Source organism: Thamnophis sirtalis, unplaced genomic scaffold, assembly GCF_051295495.1.
Source record: "Thamnophis sirtalis isolate CommonGarterSnake01/CBP01778 unplaced genomic scaffold, rThaSir2_p1.2 scaffold_2, whole genome shotgun sequence".
NCBI lineage: Eukaryota > Metazoa > Chordata > Lepidosauria > Squamata > Natricidae > Thamnophis > Thamnophis sirtalis.
In genome coordinates this window covers 134,265,201-134,290,923 of record NW_028261382.1, presented here as the reverse complement: position 1 = coordinate 134,290,923, position 25,723 = coordinate 134,265,201, and the positions used below count along the sequence as shown (strand labels likewise).

Below are 25,723 nucleotides of genomic sequence, written 5' to 3'. Positions count from 1 at the left end.
TTTTGAGTCAGATTATTATTTAAACAGGTATATTCTCCTATAGAAAACTATAGAAAAACAATGCAAGTTAACTATTAATCCTTCAGAGTGCTCTGAAGCTGAACTATAAAAATAACATGGAGAAAAACATAAATTAGCGTGTCATATATTCAAAATTTTATTATATTTGTTTGCATATTGTACTGCCTTCGAATTTTACAATCCATGCAGCCCATAAACTACAATTCATAAAGCGAACTTTACAAAGAAAGCTTGTGTCATATGCTAGTTTTTAGGATCACACAAGATTTTATCATATACTGCTTTTGCAAAAACAAAATCCAAATTTGTTATCTTGCTGAATCAAATGGAATATTGGAAATAATTCTAAATATTAGAACTTTCAGCACTTTACCTCAAGCATCATTGGTCCAAGTGCATCCTTGTCAATTACACTCTGACCTGTGGATGACACATCAGCTTTCTGCACTTCATCCTCATTGGCTGCTGCTGCTTTCTCTACACACAAAAAAGAGAGGAAAAAATACATACTTTATAGTATATGGTAATGAATGCAAGACAGCAGAGTGCAGTGTAATATGTAAGATTACATTTAATATGTATTATAGAAAATGGGTATCACAAACCCAGTTGGAATCAATCACCATTTTAAAATTCATTCAGACAGAGCCTGCAAGATTAGTGTTTATCAAGTACAAATATTGTAAGCAAACTGGTTACTGTGAATGAAGAAAAGGTTTTTTTTTCCACAGTAGTCTCTTTTCAGTGGTACATATTTATTATCAGGAATTCATTACAGTGAATTAATGAATACATGTTTTGTCTTTGAACTCTCATGAATAACCTTTTAGTGGATCTTTATCTGTAATTACTATTCAAATAGTTTAGAAGAGGAATATGTGCTTTTTTATTATTGCTATGTTTTTATTAGTTCATTAATTATTACAATATACTAATATTTAGGTTTTTACTTTGGAATCTAGCTTGAGATGCTTCTTCACAAAAGGGACACCCTAAATATTACAAATAATACATTCCTTAAGTAGAGAAAAGTTTATATACATATATACAGTATGGCGAGTATCTTGAAGTCAGCCTTGTCTTCTGGTGACTGCATGGATTAGTCGCCTCAGTTTTCTCAGCAACATTTTTGGAGGTGGTTTGTCAGACCCACCTCCTAGGACTGAAAGGGCATGACTGGTGCAAAGTTATCAATTTGCTTTTTTTTACCTAAGAGAGTGGAAGTTGAGCCATGTGCGTGCATGCGCCAGCCAAATGATTCCATAATTCAACTAGAACTTATATAAACTCACTACAAATCCTATTGGATCATCTAATTTTATTGGATTTTATTATTATGCAAATTATTGGATAAAAGCAAATTATTGCTATTAAAAGCAAAAGAAAAATAGTGCTGCTAAAAATAAATGTGAGATCCACACATCATTTTAAGACTAACTGGCAAATCAAGATTTACTAATAATGTTTTACTTGCATCAACAATTTACACTTCCTACATCTGTGGAAAGCCAGAAATCCCACACTGATTATAATTACTGAACTAAATATAAAGCTTTTGGATAACAGTTAAGGCTAGAAAATATAAAGCATTAATCATGAAAGAATAGCTATATCACATACAAAATATGATTTATAATATATTCCATTAAGTTTAGATAATTATGATGCCATCCTATTTACTTGTGAATAGATTCATGGGTGTGAATGAATGAGAAAGAAAAAGAGAGAGATAATTATCTGGTGTATTCATATCAAAGAGTTCAGAAGAAATATACAACACAATTTAACATATATTAAATCTCAAAGAAAATGGAGCAATTTTTAAATACATACTTAATTTTTAATTTACATTTTGTATTTTTAATTCAACCCAATTTTATTAAACTAACAAGATTATAAAACTAGAAAAAATAAGAATTTTGAACAAGTTGCAAGAAAATAGAATAGCATATTTACATAATTGCAATATATATTTGAACAAATTTCTACTAAGCTTCCACAGAATCTAAAAATCCTTTTATTCTATTTCATGAATACAATTTACAGTGGGGATTGAGAGCAAAATGGGAACGATAGAGCATACAATCATTTAAAATATTTAATATTGACATGATTATATTTGATGTATCTGGATTTATTTTTATGTACTAAACTTCAAATAATTCTAAATAAGAATCCACCATATTGTTCAACTAAAACAAAATGGCAAAACCCCAAAATCAAACACTTTCATAAATATTTGAGTCTGAGGAGATAACAAACAGGTCTTGTATAAGGAAGTATTCAAACATTATTCATATTCACTATTAATATTATTTTTCACTATATTTTTCATTGCATTATTGTTCACTGCATTAAAATCTTATAAAAAGCTTGTAATAATCATGTCTTAGTATTTCAATCAGCAGGGAAATGTCTATTATTTTCACAAGATTTCAGCTTTTCAGAAGAGTTTATAAAATTATTTGCTGCTGTTCCAATTTCCAGTCTCAGCAGGAACGCTACACTCTCCCTAACAATGTTTACCTTTTGTTTAAAAAACAACATACCTTCTCATTACATTTTACAACACACCTTCGTAGACCTGCACACAGCAACAGGCACCCTTATTGATAAAAACCCAAAATATTGCTATCAAAAAAGACACAATTGCAGAATGATTTTAGAAGGTAAAAAACAAGGGAGAGAATTATGCATCTGTACTGAACTAAAATTAGAAAAGCTGCCATATGGCACTGTGAAGCCAGCAGCACATTCTTATTCATTAGGAAGCATTCTGCCAACATTAAAACACAAGGCCCTTCCTGCAATCTCCAATTGTGTTTATCTTTTCAACATTAATGCACGATATATCATCAGCTTGCTGAAATCTCCTGCAGTGCATATTTTAAAAGCACAGCTGCACTATTCCCCAGTTTGTTTACTGAGATCAGTTTTAAGGGTAAAGATTTGCTTCACTCCCTTCTTTATGCAGTCTTTCCTGTCAGCAAATGAAAGTGTCTAAAAATCTGCTGAGTGAAGGTTGTACCAGCCAATCCTAAACTATGAATGATACTACATTTCTAATTATTTCCGTCTCCCTTTCCCTCCCTCCCTCCCTCTGTGTGTGTGTGTGTGTGTGTGTGTGTGTTACGGATCTAATGGCTGAGAATAGAATACAGTCTTGATTTCGTTTTTATCCTTAGCGATGCAAGTGTAAACTAGGGGGGTAAATGGATTAATCCAAGAGATATCCATGAGTTGAAAGCTAGCTGGCTCATTCTTTGCAAGTCAGTGACTCTTTTCCAGTAGAATTTGCATCCTGTATTGGCAGGATGTGCTACATGAGGTTGTGATAAATAGGTTCACTTTTCTTTCTTTGAAAAATCATAAAACAATGTTTACGTTAGAAGCATGATAGCAAATATTTAGAAGCACAATAGCTCATAAGAAATTGGAAAATAATATTTAAAATACATCTAATTAGGACTGGATAACAGTGGAGAGGCACTGAAACTTTTAACATATTGGATTCTATTAGGAGAAAAAGTTACCTTACCGAGATTATACAAAATGCTTTCATTCAGTATATGAATCAGTATATATATATATCTATACCAGTGTTTGCAAACCAATAATGGCTAAAACTGTCACTGAACAAGTGAAATATGCTAGAAAAAATACAGGGGATCATTCCTTAAGAGTCAGGATCCTAAACTCTATTATCATGATATGTTGCCAGCTCTATAGACTGGAAGAAATAAATTTGGACATATGGTATTAATAATTCTGTATATGATTTTAAACATAAGATGCACCAAAACTCAGGTCCCATAGGCTCATCAAGTTTCATTAATTACTTCTTTCCAGAGAAAATGTTAGAATACTTAAGAATATTCAAAGGTCATGCACCAAACAAATAAGAAAGTTTTTACAAAGAAATTGTGTATGCTAGACAACATACCTGCTATGTAGCAGTTTCCATTTTGTGTAATTCTACCCCTGAAGGTCTATGTAGCCTCTATCTTTTTAATATTTCACAAACAAGTCGTGCTATACTATTTGGTGAACCTTTGGCCACTAGTGGTTTTCAGAGATATTTAATATATATATAATATACCACCCAGATTCTTTTGAGATCTTGATGTGTTATAAGCACTGTACAAATAGTTTCCCAAAAGTGAGCCAGGATAAAATTATATTGTGCCCATGTAATTTGGTCTCTTATCAGGTAATATTATTTCTGAAGATAACTTTTCTTAATTTTATATTCCTTCAAAGAGGAAACATGCTGCCTCATTGTTTTGCTGACAATCACTTTTCAGTTTGCAAAATAACAAGGCAGGCATCCTCAAGTATGTTAGAATTCTATACATTTAAAATGTTGATCTCTTTCAGTCAAATATATAACAATGATAAAACACATATGTTGCATTCAGAAAAAGAATTTTATAAAATAATGTAGTAAATTAGGACGTATTTCTAATTTCTTTGAGGGCATTCTTTTAGAATAAATGTTGATATACATACATACATACATACATACATACATACATACATACATTTCTTCATATCAATAATCTCTTTAACAAATTGCTCTAAAACGTCAGTTTATTCCATTCCCAAGATACACTTCAATCTACCTCCATTTCTTCATGTTTTTTCAAACATATCAACTGATATCTCTTTAAATCCTGGAGGTGAGTTATTCCTCTTGAAAAGCAAATTAGTGCAATAATATGTATAATTTAAAACGCTCAAGGACTACTTGTTAGTCCTTATAAACATAAATCCTATAGCCTTGATGGAGAACTTACGGCACGTGTGCCAGAGGTGGTACACAGAGCCTTTTCTGTGGGCACAAACACCATCGCTAGCTGATTTTCTGGTTTCTGGCGTGAGCTCAGAAAACCTGAAGACCAGCTGGCCAGTGCGTATGTGCCAGAAACCCAAAGCCCAGGTGGCTCTGGTGCTCTGGCACACACGTTCTGGTTTGGGCACTTGTAGCACGTGTAGAAAAGGTTAGCTATTGCTGTCCTATAGACCAGTAGAAGTCTATTAGTCAAATTACTGAAAGAGGTGGACGTTCAGGTCTCTTCTGCTTCAATTTGGCAGGAAGAATTTTTCATGCTTTTATAAACAACAAAGTTAGTAACAATTTAAGAATAAATTCAACATAGAGTATGAGGCAGAACTACCTATAATTAAAAATGAAAACACATCGAACAGAATACGGCATCTTCTGTTATTCAGTAAACAATCTCATAGATACTGCCTTCAAGTGTGGCAGTAAAACAACCGGGATTGTTATTATGAACATATTTGTTGCTAAAAATTACTACATACTGAGCAAATCCTCAAACATCAAGGAGTCAATTGCACCCTTATTCAATTTTCAGCCTTATTGTTTAACTCTAATCTGTTGCCTTACGACATCAGTAAAAGCCATTGCCAGAAACCATTAGTGGCAGATATCTTTGATCCTGTAACTTCTGGTTCTTAAGGTGCATATCTGCTATTCTTCTTATTCTAGACTGGTGTTACATAGCTAATCTTAAAGATAAAGGGGAGCAAAATATTTGCATAGATTGTACATTTTCTAATCTGACAGTCCTTTTAATCAATGTGCAAATGTATGTGCAACCTATGTGCATATAGTTTATTTTATGTTAGTATAATATCTGTGAAAAGCGTCACACTCTGAAAGTTGTTCCATTACTGGTATTAATGCTGGATAATTTACTTAATCATCTCTGTGCATAGATTATCAGATAATTAAGTTATCTTACTCAACATCTGGAAGTTTAGTGTAATGTAAAATATGGAGCTAGAGAAATAATGTGAGGTTATTATTTGTTATTGAGTGAACTGAGCATGCTTACTGTGTAATGAGACCACTCGATGAGAAACCATGGGCTAAAATTGTATTATCATATGAAAAAAGTGTTCCTAACAATTCATTGACAATTATTAGTAACTATAGCTATACGTATTTTATGCAGTATAAAGTTCCAGAACATTGGTCTGTACACTGCAAATATATATATATATATATATATATATATATATATATATATATATATATATATATATATATATATATATATATATATATATATATATATATATATATATATATGTATATATATATGTGTATATATATATGTGTGTATATATATATATATATACACACACACACACAAAAACACACACACACACACACACACACACACACACACACACACACACACACACACACACACACACACACACACACACACACACACATATATATATATATATATATATATATATATATATATATATATATATATATATATATATATAATTTGTTGTGATCTGTAATGAAGAATCAATTTGCAAGTCTGTTTTGCTTATCATAGATAATTTTAAAAGCCAAATAAGAAAATAGTTGTGTGAGGTTTAGACAGGTATCGGAAATTCACTGTATCTATTCACAGGTATAACAATTTGCTCATTCTTTCATGATCTGAAATCAAGGTGGAATACTCATGCAATTACACATACTGTAGTTATGGGCCAATAAATGAGCAGTTCATTCTGAGAAAAGATATTACAAAAACCTGTCAGAAATCCAAATATCATATTAGTCACCTTCTATGGATTTATTGTAATTTTTCCTTTTGGTTATGTTTTAGTTCATAAAGAAGTGAATAATGGAAATAGGAAAATCAGATTATCTTTTAGATCTGTGCCAAATACTTACGCATTGAATTTCTTTTTAATAATACTGAATAAAACAATAATTATATTTACTCTATATTTCTCAGTTCTCTTCTGCAGAACTCAAGAAATATTTTTCAACAAGTCACAGAAATGATAGAAATTATTATTTACTATACTAGCAAAAATGAAATTAAACAAACCTATTTTAAAAATAGTTTTTAAAACACATGCAAATTTATATGCATGCATTAAAGTTTTAGCATTACCTTTTAACTGTATCACACATAACCTTAAAATGCCTTAAATTAAGTTGCTAGGCAAGAAAACAACAGATCTCAGTAAAAGTGGAAATAAGATTACATTTATCTTGAACCCTATACTTACTTTCAAGGAAGGTCAAAAAAGAGAAAACATCATTCAAGTAACTACAATAACAATCAGTCTCCAGGTTATACAATCTAGCTATATTAGCAAAATCACTTGCAATTTCACACTTACAAATCTAACTGAACATACCAACAGGAACATTTCATTCTACTACTGCTAGAACAGAAACTGTGATTTTGCATTACCTAAATGATACCTACATTGCTTGCAAATTAAGTGATATACTATGAAATTAGAGGGGTTGAGACCAAGAGGAGCCATTACTCCATAATGGCAGATATGAGTTCTTCTGAAGATGATAAAGAATTCTGATGATAGGAGTCTTTATATTGGATTAAATTACTAGCATTGCTTTTTATATATTTTAATTCTTATATTATGGATGTTTACGTATCGTGTGCAGACTTACACTTCCTATTCTCAAAGCAATAGACGTAGCATTTGGATTTATATAAAGTGCCACAGTGCTTTTCTCACTCTATAAACTGTCTACAGTCAGCATATTGCTTCCAACAATCTGGGTACTTATTTACCAACCTCGAAAGGATGGAAGGCCGAGTCAACCTTGAGCCAGTCAGGATCAAACTCCTGGGTGTGGGCAGAGATAGCCTGCAATTCTGCATTCTATCCACTGCGCCACAAGGGCTCATGATAGTGTTAAACTAGTGTTTCCCTGAAAATAAGACAGGGTCTTATTTTCTTTTGACCCCTGAAATAAGCGCTTGGCCTTATTTTTGGAGAGATCTTATTATTTTTGAGGTGCAGGAGGCGGCAAGCGTGGTCACCTCATGACCACTGCTATGTTCTAGGAAGGCTTATTATCCGGGGAGGTCCTATTTTCGGGGAAACAGGGTATGTAGAATTAAATTCATTTTCAATTTCTTAAAAGGATAACATTTCTCTCTGGACAAGTCCCTACGCAGGATATTCTTTACGCAAAGGCATATTACACTATACAAATATACAATATGTAGTATATTACCAAGTATATTATCAGCTATGGCCATTTTTGAATAAAATATACAATTTGCTTCCCTAAGGTTACATGTTGTTCCTCACTTTGTTGCAGCCTGAACCACATTGCTGACTTTTGATAAAAGCAAATATATAGTTTTCTGCTATTTATAAAGAAGGGAACATTTAGAAACTATATAATATGTCCAGATTTTTTTTGGCAGTTAGAAACAAAAATAGCACAGAAAACACCAAAACCTGGCCATACTACCAGTGTTGAATCACCATTTCACCTCCTGAGCTCTTCCCTAAGTGCAGGTCATTAACTTGCTCTTCCCATCACAGAATATTAAAACAGCCAATCCTGAACAGGGTCCCAGGCAATCAGAGCTTCAACAATCAATTGGCAGGCAGCAAATGGAGACATGTTTCATGGACTATGGATATATCTTTTAAAGTCTTAAGTGATGTCTAATAACAAAGTCATATTGTCAGCCTCTGCTTTGCTGCTGCTTTGGCTGCCATTGAAACGGAGGTGGGGGGCATGGTATTTGGGAGGGGAATCATTATGTGCTGGAGAAAGATTCTAGACGCTGGCCTGACCACCTCATTGCGCATGTGGAGGAAGGGAGTTTCCCACCAAGGTTAACTGTCCAGCATTCCACCCTGGTGATGTTTTTTGAAGATATCTCCCACCTGACAGTTGGGTGAATTATAATTGGACTATGGACTAGGATGCCAAGGGGAGGGGATTGAACTATACATGATATTCTTTGCTTTCGTGCCTAATTAACCAGATTCAGCTTAGCTTCGCTACTATTCGTTTGTAATTAGTAAAAGTACACTTAATTTCAAACAAATGGAGTTGAGCGGTTTCTTTCCTGATTATTAAATGAAGCAGCATCTGACACATATTACAGTAACGAAGGCGCATATTACAGTCACGCCAGAATAGGAATCACTTCTCACTGGCTCATTTTAAAAATCAGTTAGACAGTTGGGCACTTCTGACAAAGCCATCTTAAGTTTGTGGCCATACTTTTATGAACTTTGTCCCAAGAAAATTCTCTTGGCATATTTAAAAAAGTTTGAAATAAATTTTGACTGGTTTTTAATGAATATTTTTATGGCTCATGTGCAGATTCACTGATGTTGTTATTGTTGTGGTTCTAAATTTACTTTCATGTTGCCTGAATTACATTTTAATATATATTTTGGTTTATATTTTTGAATTTAAAATTACAGATAATCCTTGAATCATCACATCTCAGCCAAACATTTATGTGCTAAGTGAGACATTTGTTAAGTGAATTTTGTCCCATTCTCCCCCCCCACCATTCTTGCCACAGTTGTTAAGTGAGTCAATGCAATTGTTAACTTAATAACACAGTTGTTAAATAAATCTGGTTTCCCCATTGACTTTGCTTGTCAGGTGATCACAAAAGGTGATTCTGGGACACTGCAACCATCATATAAATGAATCGGTTGCCAAATTTTGATCAAGTGACCATGGGTATGTGCAATGGTTATAAGTGTGACAAATGGTCATAAGTCACTTTTTTCAGTTTTGTCATAATGTCAAATGGTCACTAAATGAATGGTTGTAATTCAAAGACTACCTGTTTATTACAAAACATTAATAACAATTGATTTTTATGTTTTATTCTGTTGGTTGTTTTGGGTAGATATAGCATAGATCAGTGATGGCAAACCTTTTCGTCTTGTGGAAATGAAACATGTGTGCACGTGTGCTTGTTGGGGCCATGCTCTGGAAAAGCTGAATTTCCGGGTTATAGCGCACATGACAATCGGCTGGCTCTAGCACCTGCACAGACTAGTTTTTGGCATTGCCGCACTTGCGAAGGAATTGTGCTCCGGAAAAGCCAAACTTTTCAGTGTGCTCGTCGGGGCTGTGCTCCGGAAAAGCTGAACTTCTGGGTTCTAGCGCACCCAACAATCAGCTGGCTGGCATGCATGCACAGGCTGGTTTTCGGCACTGCCATGCTCATGAAGGACAGCTGATTGTTGCACCCACATGCGAGCCAGAAACCTGAAAGACAAACAGCCAAAGCCGGGTGTGCCAGGCAACATGTGTGGCATAGGTTTGCCATCATGGGCATAGATAATTTATATTTAATGTGCATGTTATCAAAGAACAAAGGGACATATATAAGATAATTCATCCTACTGTCAAATTCTTACTGAATGGAAACTAAATTTAATCTGGATACCTGAAGAACTACAAACTATTTAAAATAGGAAAAGAACAGCTTATAAACAATAAAATAAATGGCTAGACTAATATAGTCATGTATTAATGGAAATTAATGGAAATTAATGGAGTATCCATTCCCAGCTACAGAAGCAGAAATGGGAAAATATTTCCATTTGGAAAAGAATATCCAATTTATATCCTAGAAATAGTGACTGTGAAAAATCAAAAATACGTAAGTTCCAGAAACACATTGCAGCTGTAACAGATAATGACTTTTTAAAATTAATCACTCTCAATCCCGGCATGCTCTGTTACCATCATTAACTGAACCCCATCAACTGTTAGGTGAGGACCACTCCAATCCAAAGCATTCCTGGCTTGAGCCCTGGCAGCTTAGAGCCTCAGTAAGGTAAGGGACGGCTTCTTCTTGACCTTCCCTCAACCTATCTATCTTCCCGCTCCCATCTCTGCATTTTTGGCCACCTTGCATTCCACTGCCTCTGTTAGCCTTGCTGCTCTGCATTTTTTTGGCCCTGCCAGGGTTTGCCACCTCCAGCTAATCTTCCCTGTGTTTCTCCTACAGATGGTTTGGAAAACAGTTGGCACAGCCTTTTTACAAGGCTTTAAAAGGCCTCAGAAGTCTACTAAAGCATCACAGGGCATAAAGTTGACAGGCTAATAGAAGTGAGGTTGGTAGGGCTGGCAAAAGTTGGGGTGGCCAGGGATTTGTGCTGTCCCACTGTGGTGGCTGGCCATGGCATGAGTCTTGAGATGGTTTTCCTTGCCAGTGATTTAGCAGGAGCAGAAGTAGAGACTTGGGGGTGATGATGGCAGCTGGTTATGCTTGTAATGGTATGTGGGTGTGATTTGGGAAGAGATGCTGCTGAGACACGAGACGGCATGGACCAAAGTTGCATAAAGACCAGAGAGTGAAACTAAGAAAATAACCTCTATAGCATCTCAGGCTGTGGCAGATTTATACTATCAGACTTGTAATAGTTTTTAATATAACCTTATCATAAAGTAGGAATAGTTCATTTGGTTCATTTCAGTTTGGCTTACTTGGGAAGGCTGACAAGAGTGCTAAAGGTTTTAGACTTCTACTAGGGCAGCCGTAGCTATGCCTATGAGGAGAGCTGTGGTGCAGGGCATAAAAAAGGCAGAGATGGGGAAAAATAGGTGGGTGGCGAGAACTGAAGTGTCCTTGAAATTGTAAATGCAAAACGGCTGTCAAATGTTCATGTGACTGCAGGCACATTGAAATGGCCATCAGTTCAGGAACCCGCACTAAGTGTATTTCATTTAGTGCTGCTATTCCTTTAAATCAGGGATGTCAAACTCAATTTCATTGAGGGTCGCATCAGGGTTGTGTTTGACCTCAGGGGGCTGGGATGGGCATGGCCACCTTGATGTCACTCATGTTGGGGGCGCCTATAGTGGCCTGAGCGCTCTGCCAGGAAAACAGGTTCCCAAGCTCGTTTTCAGCTGTGATGGGCTCCTGCAATCCTTTGCCAATGAAAACGGAGCTTGGGACTGCCACCCATGGCCACTGCAAGCTCTATTTTCAACTGTGACGGCCTCCTGCAATCCTCTGCCAGCCGGTCCTTTCCTGTTTCCTGTGTGCCAGATCTAAGCACCTCGCTGGCTGTATCTGGCCCCCAGGCCTTCAGTTTGACACCCCTGTTTTAAATGGTCAATAAATGAATGGTTGTAACTTGAAGACACCCTGTAATTATGATGTTGTCATATATTTTCATGCTTGTTAAAATTTATTTATGCTTTTGGATTTAAGTCAATAACTACCATATGCTGGTTTAACCATGTGAAATCTAAACATGATAAACAAATTTGGATTTCCCCAATCCTGTTCAGCACTTTAACTACTACAACACAGTGGCATATATGTCAGTTGTTAATTCCACTTATTCTTAAACTGTTTACTAGTAAATTTCCAAATCTTTCATTGAATATTCCTGTTCAGAATAAATACACTTATTAAAATATGTACTAAGATTTCAATTTCACTAAATTATTTCCATCATTTAACTTAATTTGAGGATTAATCCTATAGCTTTTCCATATCCTGGCAAATCTGATTGCTATAGTGGTTTAGAATATTTTGAAAGAAAGCAGTTTCAACAATGAATATGAGGCATCTCAGTATTCTGAAACTGAAAAACTTGCATCCAGATGTTGCAGATGCTCCAACACTGGAGGTTTAAAGAAGAGATTGGCTAACTATTTGTCTGAAATGGTATAGTGTTTCTGCCTGGGGAGGAGGTTGGACTAGAAGACCTCCAAGGTCCCTTCCAATTCTGCTATTCTGTTAAATTCATATTTATAACTACCTAACAAGTTATTTTACATTTCAATTTTCACTAAAGAAAATGAACATTTTTCATACTTAAATATTTTTTAATAAAAATTATATTATAAAGCCCTGGATGATTTCAGAAATTAGCTATAACACATTTTAAGAGGCCAATAAGGTATCAACACCACACTAATAATTTTTATTATCTTTTTGTGGCCTAGACTTGTGTTAGCCTTTTTTAACCACTACAGCCAAGCAGGCCCCTCTTTTCTTCTCCCTCTTTCACCCATGCACACACATTGTCAAAATTATTGTTGCTGTGGTATGTATTCTTTTTGTACTTTATATATATATTTGTATCACATCTAAGTTGTACATATCTATTTCTAATCATTCCGGGAAACTCCTTTGAATTTAATGCAATACAGATATTTCTGCAATAAATCTCATAGTTTCTGGTTAGAAGAATTTGAACAAAGGTTTTCAGGTCTACTGTGCCTCAAGAGATTTGACTGTAAAAGATAATTTAAGAATATTAACATATTAATTTTCTAAGTTTCCTAATTTATGAAATATTTTAAGATCTGTCCCTTCATTCTAAATGAAGCATATTTTTATAACAGTGACTTATAACAGGGTATTATGTCACCTAGGGTCTATTGACTACTGATAAATCAATAATGGGATAATTGTACAATGCTGTAAGATGCTATAAAACATTTGTGTGGCAATGACATTATTAAACCAATCTTCTAAGATTATTTTGAAGATTCAATCTGCTGATTACTTTTTATTCAGTTTAATTTCTATAGAATTCAACACTGTTGGATGAAAACATATTTCGTGAGCTTAACAATTTCAAGTAGGAGATACTAAGGTAACCCAAGTTTTGATAGAAACACACACACACACACACACACACAGAGCAAGATGCTTAAAACCATTTCCCTACCTTGTTCTTTTATTTGACGAATCTGTTTCACAGTTTCTTTCAAGATTGCACATTTGTCAGGTTTGAAGTTAAAGTTGTCAATATCATTAAAATTAGCAAAAATCAGCTCTGCAAGCTCTTCTATATACTTATTCTCTTGTTCACGATTACGCTTTTCAGTGCTTCTTTTAGGACTGGAAGAAAGTTTTAAAGTTATTAAAGAGTCTTTGATTAAAGAGTAGTTTTAATCAGAGTAGCAAAATACAGGAAAAATTAATCCATTAATAAATGAATATCTTGTAAAGATATTCCATTTTTTACAAAAAGCAGTACTATTTGTAGAAAATTAGATACAAAACTATTTGCTTATTGCAGAACACAGTACTCCAGATGTGGATTACAATGAAACTATAGTAGGGCACTTCAGAGTTTTAACTGTTTCCTTCTCCAATCCTCACCAGCCAAAGTGATCAGCATGCCTTATCAGCAGCAGGAAAAAGAGGAAGAAGTTTAGCTGAGGCTGGCAGGAGTAGTCAGCAGAACACAGGGTGGCCAAAAGGACTGAGATGCAGAGAGAGTTAAGTAGGTGGGTACCGTTAAAGTTGAGGTGAATACAGCAGGGCAGAAATGTGAGGCATTGGCCTAACAACAATGCTGACTTTATCTAACAATTACAATCAGGACAACTGAAACTGCTATTGCTAACTATGCAACCATGTGATGCTTCACTTAATGACTGCATCATTTACTGATGTAAATTAGGGTAATTAAGGAAGGACTACCTGTAATCCTGTTCTGGATTCTAATTAGTTAGCCAGCAAATTTAATTTATTGATATTACCAGCACAAAAGGATAATGTCTCAATTTCTAAAACTATTTTTTTTATTACAGCCTCATAATTATCCCTTTTAATACCCAAGTTTATATTTACAACTAGTCATAAAGATACAGCATGTACATTAATAGACAATATAAATGTCCATATACTTTATTTTTAGCCTGCAACATATAAGGTATTTTTTTGATACATAAGAAAGTACTTCTACCAATTAATACTTTAGAACAGCTTGGGCTCTATAGGTTATATAAATACTGCCTTCCAGAATTTGGTAGCCAATCAACATGATCAGGACAGAGAATTCCTACTGTTGAAATCCACATAATTGTAAGAAGTCCATGCTACAGTGATTGCTATACAAGTAGTGATATAGGATTAGGAGTGGCAGATCTTGGGGCAGAGTCAAAAGAGAAATGAGACTAGAGTCTCTATGTAGCCACATACATACTAATCAACTCCTTCTTGAATTCCACTGATCCTTAGCTATTGCAAAAATAGTGTTAACTTGTTAGTTGAATAGATTCCTATGCCTAGGCATGAATTCTATTAAATCAGTTTAGTTAGAACTTCATGTGGGGTCTTGGTTTTTTGAGCCTGACAAGACCTGAGTTCTTTTTTTCCCCACCCACCCAACCTCCACTATAGAGCAAAGACATTGGAGAGAAAAGGATTGAAAGAGATCAAGTTGTTTCCTCTTCTACCATTAAAAGCAATGAGCACACAATCAACCCTTGGCACACTCTGCAAACAACTTACAGTATTTCTTGAAATCTCTTTTTCTCCAATATCTCTGATCTGCTTGCAGAGTAGGGGGGAAAAATTAACTGAATTACTTTCAATGTGTATTAAGACAGTAAGCTGAATCATTCCAAACAATGGGGGAATGATTAGGAGGCAAACCAAAACTCAAGGTGTGAAACTGAATAGTTTTGTTTCTTTTCAGCTGGGAAATACTGTACAGACTACCTGCAGTGTCTTCGGAAACAGCTCTCCTGCATACATTTGTTTGCTTTATAAGAAGTTGCTCACTGTTCAAGACAATGAAGATTTAATTTATTGAAGACCTGTTCCTTTTTAAAATATTCACTCAACTTTATACTTTGCACAGGTGGACAAAGAAAAAAAAGCCAAACTCTTCAGCAAATAAGTATTATGATGAGAATCTATACATCAATTGTTATATATCAAGGCAATAATGCTTTGGAAACATGAAAATGCAGACTTAACTTCACATTCAAATCCAAACTAACCTCGGTCCAAGTTGATCAGGACATTCCTTACGTTTTCTCAACTCTGCCCGAGCTGGGTCAGAGGAATTTTCACCAATCCCACTCATCTTAAACACATATCAGCAACTGAAAGACACAGAAAAGTCAGTAGAAAAACGCATCATTTTTCTAATTCATATTATTTTTTCAAGCAAGCAGGATATGAAGACATACTGGCATGTATGTGCATGTGTAAGTCAACCCAAATAGGCATTCAAAGAATGAGAGTGTTTTTAAAACTAATTAATGACTTTTAAATATGTGAAACCTAAAGCTAAAATTAGATTTTCATTGCCAATTGCTAACTTTCAAGTTGCATCTCTTTCCTAACCCACAACTGCACTATTGAAACTTGATAATTGTTATGATTGTCAATGACCAGATGCCAGATCAATATTCAACTGAAAACATTTCATTATAAAATTTTGTTAAAATTTGATATCATTTATTACTATTTTAGATCATCTTGTGTTTTCATTTTCGTGGCACGACAAAACTGCGCTCCACTAAAGCGTGCCCGATTAAACCGTGTCGCTGACGTCATCAGCAGTGCGACAACAGCGACCGCGGAGAAAAAAGGGCGCTTTAAAAAGCGCTTTGAAAGCAAGCCGATTCAAGTTAAGGTAAGGGTTAGGTTTAGGGTTAGGTTAAGGGTTAGGGTTAGGTTTAGGGTTAGGTTAAGGGTTAGGGTTAGGTTTAGCGTTAGGTTAAGGGTTAGGTTTAGGGTTAGTGTTAGGTTAAGGGTTAAGGTTGGGGGGTTAGGTTTAAGTTTAGGGGTTAATTTTAGCTTTAGCATTCACAGCATGCTTTTTTTGTCGCGCTGTGATGACGTCAGCTACGCGGTTTCATCGAGCGCGCTTTAGTCGAACGCGGTTTTGTGGTGGAACCTTCATTTTCACAGTTCTAAAGAATCTCTCCACAAAATTCTTATTTTTATAAACTTTTTTTAGAGGAAAATATCAGGGACATAATTGAGATTTATTCCCAAGGGAGTGGGAATACGTATTGTGTATGCCACCATTTACAACATTTGTTTAAGATGTTTGTTTCTGTTGATTCTTGACTTCATGAAGTATTCAAGTACCACATTACAATTATTCTCCACAGGATGCATTGGCTAAACTTGGTATTTGCTATTTACTCAATGAAAGAAGTCAGCAGAGTGTAATAGTTATATTAAAATGGTTTAATATAAAACGTAATGGCCTACAGAGCAGCACTAAAATATACAGTATAAGACATTCAAAAATAGTGTAAAGAATGTATAAGGCATATAAGAAAAAATATGATTTTGCCAAATATCTTAGTAGCACTGATATTCTTTTCTGATACAAGGGCAAGCTTTCAATGTTTTTAAAAAGTCAGTTTTCCTCTGACTGTTAAAATAGGAAATATAAGATCTTTTTTCATGAACATTAAACAAAATGTTATCTGGGTAAGCTCTCAAGATGCAATTACAGTTATTGAGAACAATCTAGCTTCCACCAGATGTTGGGGGAAAGAACATAGCTTGTTTCCAATCTCTCCTTGTTATCAGTAACTAAACAAAAGTTTCTGCTTTAATAGTGACAGCATACACTTATCCACATCCTCTATACATGTAGCATGAGAACATCTTGAAATTGAGCATATAATATAAGTAATGATAATCCTATTGCTAATCTCACTTTATTAAAATACAAAAACTTGAAAGTTGAAAAACAGTATTACAAAATAAAAGAAAAAAATGAATGCAACAAAAAACCCACAATGATTAATGGTCCATATCTAGTTTTCTGGTATCTCGTTTTTTTAAAATTCAAATGTTACAAAATGTAATTACCGTAAATACACTTATAGTTTTAATCCTCAATCTTAATTGTTGAATGCCATTATTTATAATTATTCTTTAAATATTCTTCTCTTTTAAGTATTTTTCTCTTCAGTTTTCAGATGTACAAAGTTGCTGAATCAAATTAATATGTCTTAACAGTTTCCTTTGTAAATACGCACACAATCTATTTTTATTTCAGAATATTAAAGAATTAATTTATGTTGGTCATTCTCCAATCCAATGACAAAAATAGGTACAATTAGTGAGTTAATCTATTGATTTTAAAGGCACACCTAACTAGGACAATCAATCACATGTCTTCCTCTCTTTCAATAGTTGGCCTGGTTAAAAAGTTAGATTGGAAAACTGCTTCTATAAAGAAATAGCCTTGGGGAATGGTTGTTTTGGAACACAATTTACACAGTGCAAATTAAAGGAGAAACAATGTATTCTACAGACACCATTCTGACCACAATTATGTTGTATTGAATACTTTAACAGACCATAACAGATTAGATGAGTCAGCTGTAAAATTCTTTCACAGTTCTGACTTTGAGCACAATTTTGTAAAAATAAACAACAAAAATGAAATTTCCTAACAAGAAGCTATTTCCAAGAACTATACTGAGTGCACTTGTAAATCAGTTACAACTCTAAAGACAGAACTGGGTAAGACAGAGAGGCGTCTTCCTTCTCCTTCCTTTTTTAATATTAAATAAATAAAAGTGAAACACATTCAACATTTCTTTATTGCAATGAACTAGATAAGAGTAGGGAAATTCTCAACTCATCATCTTCCATTCCTGGTATAGAGAATGGAGCTGCCTCATCAACACATTTCTATTTCATTATATAAATTGTGCCCTATTTCCTATTTTTCTATATTGTGTGGAGAAGTTCAACATCAGTTTTATAAGTTCAATGTTTCTTAAAAATAATAAAACAAAAAGAAAGGTAAAATGAAACATTTCATTATGATTAAATGAACAGCTTTTTTGACAAAGGAATATTCAACTATTAAAATGCTTCATTTGCATTTGAATTGTGCCATTCATAACATAATATATTTTAATGAAAAGCATAAGCATATAAGATGGTCTATATAATTTAATAATGTGTTCCTGCTATCATAATATGTACATTTCTCTTTATATCCCAGGATGATTATTTTGCAAATAATTTCCCAAAAACATTGTTTTGCTATTCATAGAAAGAAAAAACCCTTCACTGTTAATAGCTTAGTTCTCTAATTATAGACTGACTTGTGTTTCTGATTTAAATTTTTCTAGATAAATATTAGTGAAGCCAGTTTAGTCTAGTGATTAAGATAGCAGGCTAGACACCAGGAGACTGTGAGTTCTAATCCTACCAGGCACAAAATCAGCTAGGTGACCTTGGGCTAAGTCACTTTCTGTCAGACATGGAAGGAGGCAATGCCAAACCACTTCTGAAAATTTTTGCCAAGAAAACCGTGGGGACCTTAGACCTGTCCAGGCAAACTTTGAGAACTGAACAGAAGGGGAAAAAAGCCCTAACATATAACTGAAAAGTTTTATGCAATGGAATGTCTGAGTTCACATTGAAAAAATTGAGTGGTAAAAATAAAATATATTAAATGAAGCAAACCTACAATTAAAATATGCTATATTTTAACTGAATCTGATTAGGCTTATTGCATACAAAAATTTCAAAACTCAGGTATGGATAATCATAATATAGATTTCAGATAAGTGGCTATGGAATTCATTAGTTCTACAAGCGTACAAAATTTGCCAATGTCTGACATATGGTTAAATGAGATGCTATTCTTACTTAAGCTATCTCAGTCAGTGGTGGGTTGCACTTACCTTCACTACTGGTTTGCTGATCGTGCGTGCATGCATTCCGCTCGTGCATGCACCTGACTCGTGATACACGCATGTGCGCAATCCACCACCCCTGTGACAACCATCTGATTGTCGGGGCTTGCACAGGCGCTGCATGCTGTACACATGTGCACAATTAGCCTTTTGCCATAAAAACATGGAACATGGGCGAGCATACCGGTTCGCTCTCAGCTGCTCTGCGGCATTACAGGTTCGGCTGAACCAGGCCAAACCGGCAGTAACCCACCTCTAATTTCAGTGGGAGTTTATCATTTTGTTAATGTACTGTCAATGGAACTGGAAATCCGGAAACTTCAGATAGGATAGTTCAGAATATACTTTACGCTGATAAGTGGGTTTAGAAAATGTGAACTGGGTTTTCTAAACTGGAGCCTTATCATTTTTCCTACCTTAGTCTGCTTTTGGATCAATTTAAAAACTTCAGATCAAGACCTGGTATCAAGTGATCACCTGCCTCCATGTGCACAAATCTAGAGCTTAAAATATCTTTTTTTAGGCCTTTTCCCAGTACTGTATAGTTTATAGCTGGTATGATAGACAGAGAATATAACTCTTCACTAGTAGTATGTCTTCTGTGGATACATATTAAAAAGACTCATCATCGCATGTTAGCCATTTTAAAGCAATACAGTTAGTCTTCAACTTACAACCACAATTGAGGGGAAAAAAGTCTGTTGTTAAATGAGACATTTGTTAAGTGAATTTTGCCCCATTTTACAACACTTTTTGCCAGAGTTGCCAAGTGAATCATTGCAGTTGGTAAGTTAGGAACACGCTTGTTAAGTGACTCTGGTTTCTCTATTGGCTTTGTTTGTCAAAAAATTGCAAAAGGTGATCACATGACCCTGAGATGTTACAAGGGTAATAATTATGAACCAGTTGGCAAACATCTGAATTTTGATCACATGATCATGGAGATGCTGCAAAGGTTGGAACTGTGAAAAATGGTCATAAGTCACTTTTTTCAATGCCACTGTCCCCTGAGTACCTTTCACATGTATATAGATAAGTAATGTTTATTACACCCAAGAAATCTGAATAGATCTTTCAAATGGGAAATAGTGTTCCCTTTTATCTATGCCTCATCCTTCCAGGCCACATTTGACTACCACGTTAGCAGAAGCTTGACAATGGACTGAATTGTTCAATTGTTATTAATTTGTTTCAATATACTATAGACTTTATGTTTTCATATTAACATTAAAGCAATATATTAGAAAAATGAATAACCTTACAATGTCTTCTTGAAAGCCAACATTGTTCATTTCTTTAAAGCAAAGAGGTGCCAATAGGAATATAATATAATAAACACATTAGCTATAAATGTACAAAAGGAACTTTTTATCACAGGTGCAAGGTTAATATTCATGATCATAATGGTATTTATAAGCATCTATCTGCACTTTGTTATATTTAAAATCATTTCAAATATGGATAACTTTAGTTCTGGTATATTTTACCTACTCATTTTCTGCTGAAAGCTACATATGCATTCAACAACAACAAAATTCTAGCCTGACATCAATACTGTAGAACAAAATGGTTTCTAATTTCTGTGTTCATATATGCTAAGGTTCCTAATATAGCTATTCACTGAGCTGTTTACATATTAAAGTACGTCAGCCACCTCTAATAAGCCCCTCTAATAAGCTCCAAAATAGCAAGTGAAGCTTGTAACACTAAAACAGAAAATTGCTTTCCTTAAGCAATGTACAAGAATCCGATTCTGATTAAATCATTCAGCAACTGATATTAAGATGCTTCTTGACTGAATCATAACAATTATAGCAACAAGCTTAAATACTATTAAAATAGAGGAAAATGAAGGTAATAGGGACATTGGGGTAACAAATCACTCATTTAATTAAGATCGTCATTATTCAAAATTATAATAAAGCAACAGCCAAATTATGGAACATCTTTTGCTAAAAAGCAAAGGGCACCACAAAGATTATTGTATAGTGTTTCTCACTGTAATATTTATTTACTAATTTTTATATGCCTCTCAGTTCCAAATCTTATGGGTAGCTAACATTCAAGAAATAAAACCCACAAAATAATATCAACGGTAACATTAATATAAAAGACACACCCAGAAAGAAACAATTCTCTTCCCTATGAATGGTATGAATCCTCCTTCATTTTAGGTCCTCTATCAGAAGGCGTTTTAGGGTTCTGGGCAGTATTTTTGGTGTGACTAGTGCCATTAGGCTGAGAATTTTTTAATACATAAATCAGGGGTGTCAAACTCAAGGCCCGTGGGCCAGATTCTGCCTGCGGGATGCTTAGATCTGGGCCATGGGGCTGACCTAGAAACAGCGAAGGACCAGCCTGCGGTCCCTCTGCCAGTGATAATGGAGCTCAGGAGGGCCACATGCAGTCTATTCGAGGAGCTCCCTTTTCGCTGGGAGAAGTCAAGTGTCATCAGTTTGGAGCCCCTTCATGTCACAGGAAATCTAAGTCCAACTGTCCCTCAATTCCAATGACTCTTATCAACTACCAATTTGCTTTGACCTATGGTTCATAATTCAGACTCTTCTTTAGAGTAAGCATGGAATAAACTTGTACTCAGTTTGAATCTAATTGGACTCCTGATTTCTTGTACCTGATACACACATACATATGTGGTCATAAAAAAAAACTAGACACTTGTAGTTCTGTAAAAAGGTAGGTGGGAATAATGTACATCGTATACATTTGTATACTGTATTGCCTATCAAGGACTTAAGGTTTCTACAACAGAATTGAAGAATATGGATTTTATATGCTTGTAACTGATGTGCCCAAAATATAGTATGAAACTGAACACAGATGCAATGTGCCGTTAGAATATAATTATAATTATTTTAATGAAGATCAATTTTAAATATCATTCAACTAAAATAATATCACAGTATATAATAGATTATAGAAGCCAAGCAGTTCATATTGAATTTAAAGTTCTCTACCTCCATATTCCACTTGACTATCTGTGTAGCAAAACATAGAGTCATAGGAAAGGTAAATTATATACCAGAAAGATTAAATCATACTGCTATGTAAGCAGCAAATTATCTTGCTAAAATGACTCTTTAGAAATACAATGATGATCATTTTAATTTATAACAATCGTAGGTCATTAAAAAAAATCTTAGTTACAACATTTTGAGTTTTACACTGTACGTTCATTCTGGCCTGCTAATTACAAGTTCAATACCCTTAATCAAATAAAAAATAACACCATACTGATTAAATTTGCATATTACTATTAACTTGATGAACTACAATTGTAGATTGCTGTTTTTAACATCCTAGCATCCAGGTATATACCACATAAAGAAGTTTCATTTTCAAAAGATTGCTCCATGTTGCCTAAGCTAACACAGTGTTTTTCTCTTAGGTGAAATATTAATTGAGCAATACAGTGACCTACATCCTCCTTCATGATGGGAATCTTTTGGTAATACCAACCAGCTACTAAATTGTCACGGAAAGAGCATTGCTTATACAATACAGTTTCAACTGTATTTTAATTGAAACAGAATAATTTGGATGCATTCTTATTTATTATTTGACCTATGAGTTTTCCGAGAGTGGGCGGCATACAAAACTAATAAATAATAGTAATAATAATAATAATAATAATAATAATAATAATAATCAGTCAAATGCAAAAAGCCGCACTGCTTGGATCTGCACGCATATTGCGAAAATACGTTACGATGTCCTAGGCCCCTGGGTGGGGCCCGACTAGTAACCAATGCCAAATCCGGCGAAACAACTGACCGCTGTGATACAATTGTATAATAATAATAATAATAATAATAATAATAATAATAATAATAATAATAATAATAATAATAATAATGGTGGAAATACAATCAAGGCCATAAATACCTGGGCAATACCAGTTATAAGATACACAGCTGGTATAGTTAATTGGACACAAGCTGATTTGGACCTTTTGGACCGAAAAACCAGGAAACTAATGACAATGCACTACAGTTTACATCCACGTGGTGATACTGATAGACTATATCTGCCCCGAAAATCAGGTGGCAGAGGATTATTACAAGTGAAGCAAACAGTTGAAGAAGAAAAACATGGACTGGCTGATTATTTAAAAGAAAATCAAGAACATCTATTAATCGAAGTAAAGAACAAAAATCTACTGAAGGCCCAACAGACGAAACAAGAATACAGAAAAGATGTGATAAAATCAAGAATGGAGAGTTGGCAGAACAAAGCACTGCATGGCCAATTTCTGGAAAAAATAAAAGATAAAGTGGACAGTGAACAAACTTGGTTATGGTTAACAACAGGTACATTAAAGAAAGAAACAGAGTCACTAATCCTGGCTGCGCAAGAACAATCTATCCGCACAAACGCCATTAAGGCCAAAATAGAAAAATCCTCTGATGATGCCAAATGCAGACTTTGCAAAGAAGCTGATGAAACTGTTGATCACATACTCAGCTGCTGTAAAAAAAATCGCGCAGACTGATTATAAATTGCGGCACAATTCAGTAGCACAAATGATCCATTGGAATTTGTGCAAAAATTATAATATCAAAACAGCAAAAAACTGGTGGGAACATCAGCCTGAAAAAGTCACCGAAAATCAGATGGTCAAGATCTTGTGGGATTTCCGTATACAAACCGACAAAATACTGGCGCATAATACACCAGACATCACACTGGTTGAGAAAAATAAGGTCACAATCATAGACATCGCAATACCAGGTGATAGCAGGGTCGCCGAGAAGGAACATGAAAAAATCGCAAGATACCAGGACTTAAAAATCGAAATTCAACGACTATGGCACAAACCAGCAGTGGTAATTCCAGTGGTAATTGGCACACTGGGTGCTATTCCAAAAGCACTGGAATTACATTTAAAACAGTTAAAAATTGACAAAATCACCATCAGTCAAATGCAGAAAGCCGCACTGCTTGGATCTGCACGCATATTAAGAAAATACGTTACGACGTCCTAGGCCCCTGGGTGGGGCCCGACTAGTAACCAATGCCAAATCCGGCAAAACAACTGGCCGCTGTGATACAATTGTGTAATAATAATAATAATAAATGTAATAAACCTCTAACACTTTAATATAAGCAGTCTTCACTTACTAAATGCAATTGGGACCGGAAACTTTATTGCATGTTTGTAAATGGACACATCATTAATACATGTAACTTATGACATCAGTTCCTGCTGCAGTAGTTAAGCAAATCATCTACAGTTGTTAAATGTAAATCATGTCACTGCAACTTGTCACTTCCCTTCTATCTTCCCATGGACTTTGCTTGCTAGAAGCTCACCATGAATGTTGCAAATTGTGATCACTCTTGACAGAGGACAATAGGAAACCACTTATGTACTGTTATGTACTGTCAAGAAAGCAGCTACACATAGTCAATGGGAGTGATTGTGGAATGCTATCACCATTGTAAATAAATGCCAGTTGCCAAGAAGCTAAATCATGATCACATGACATGGGGATGCTGTGACAGTCATAACTTCTAAGACCAGATATTACCCTTTTTTCAATATCATTGTAACTTTAGCCTGCTACTAAACTGATTGGTAAACAAGGTGTCCTTGTATTGCACCACAACAGATAGCCAAAGTGCATGAAAGTGTCACCAACACAAGCTGAAGTCCAGAAATAAGTATACAGAAAGATAAACCAGCCAACAGAAACTGAGGAAACTATAAGGTGTAAAATTAAAAACCCATAACCACCAGCAGTTACATTGAAGAAATTTATTTCTAGACAATGAGTTGGAGTAGAGTATGCAAATTGAACCTGTGGTTTGTTAACATTCTCCCCCCATTTATAGTACTCACTAATAAGTAAGGCTGGAAAATTATTCCTCCTTCAACTTTCCATGGAACTAATGAGGAAGTTCAGAGGCTACAAATGGGCAACCCTGATTAGAATCATGGTTTGATAAATATCATCTATCAAATATATTTGAGAGAAGGGAAAATATTCTAGTTCTCATTAAGTCCTTACATAAGCTAGAGAAAGCATGTGTAACATGGCTTTAAGAATTCTTTTCAACCTCTTAATAACAACCCTGCTCTGGAATTAGTATGGTGCAGTCAAATGACTCTTCTACTTGGGTGATTTTTTTCTAGATTCATTCTCTCCACAATCTCAGCCTGGTCTGGCCCATTTAAATTCAATCTTTCTTTTGCTGGCTTATGTTTGCAGAAATAATTTGGTTCCTTTTTGTTCAGAAATATATTGTGCTAATATTTGATTGCTTTTACATAACTTGATTCCAAGATTCTACTAGATTGGAAATAACTAATTAGAGAAAGCATCAGAACATGGTTTCTGAATTTCTTTACAACTCTTCAAGATAGTTTCCAGTCTAGAGCATGTGAGTGGAAAGAAGGATGGGTTTCAAATGGAG

The 25,723-nt window shown here is 34.7% G+C and overlaps 1 protein-coding gene across 8 annotated transcripts in view; it reads right to left on the bottom strand.

Moving 5' to 3' along the window:
- The window catches only part of NCOA2 (nuclear receptor coactivator 2), a 131,424-nt gene that overhangs the window by 43,642 nt on the left and 62,059 nt on the right, over positions 1 to 25,723 (bottom strand). For all 8 annotated transcript variants that reach the window (XM_087706954.1, XM_087706959.1, XM_087706960.1 and 5 more), the window contains 3 exons: positions 15,599 to 15,703; positions 13,531 to 13,703; positions 395 to 498 (listed from right to left, as the gene is read on the bottom strand). In XM_087706954.1, coding sequence (XP_087563080.1) covers positions 395 to 498; positions 13,531 to 13,703; positions 15,599 to 15,684 — 363 coding nt within the window. In that variant the 5' untranslated portion in view covers positions 15,685 to 15,703. The remainder of the gene's footprint in view (positions 1 to 394; positions 499 to 13,530; positions 13,704 to 15,598; positions 15,704 to 25,723) is intronic.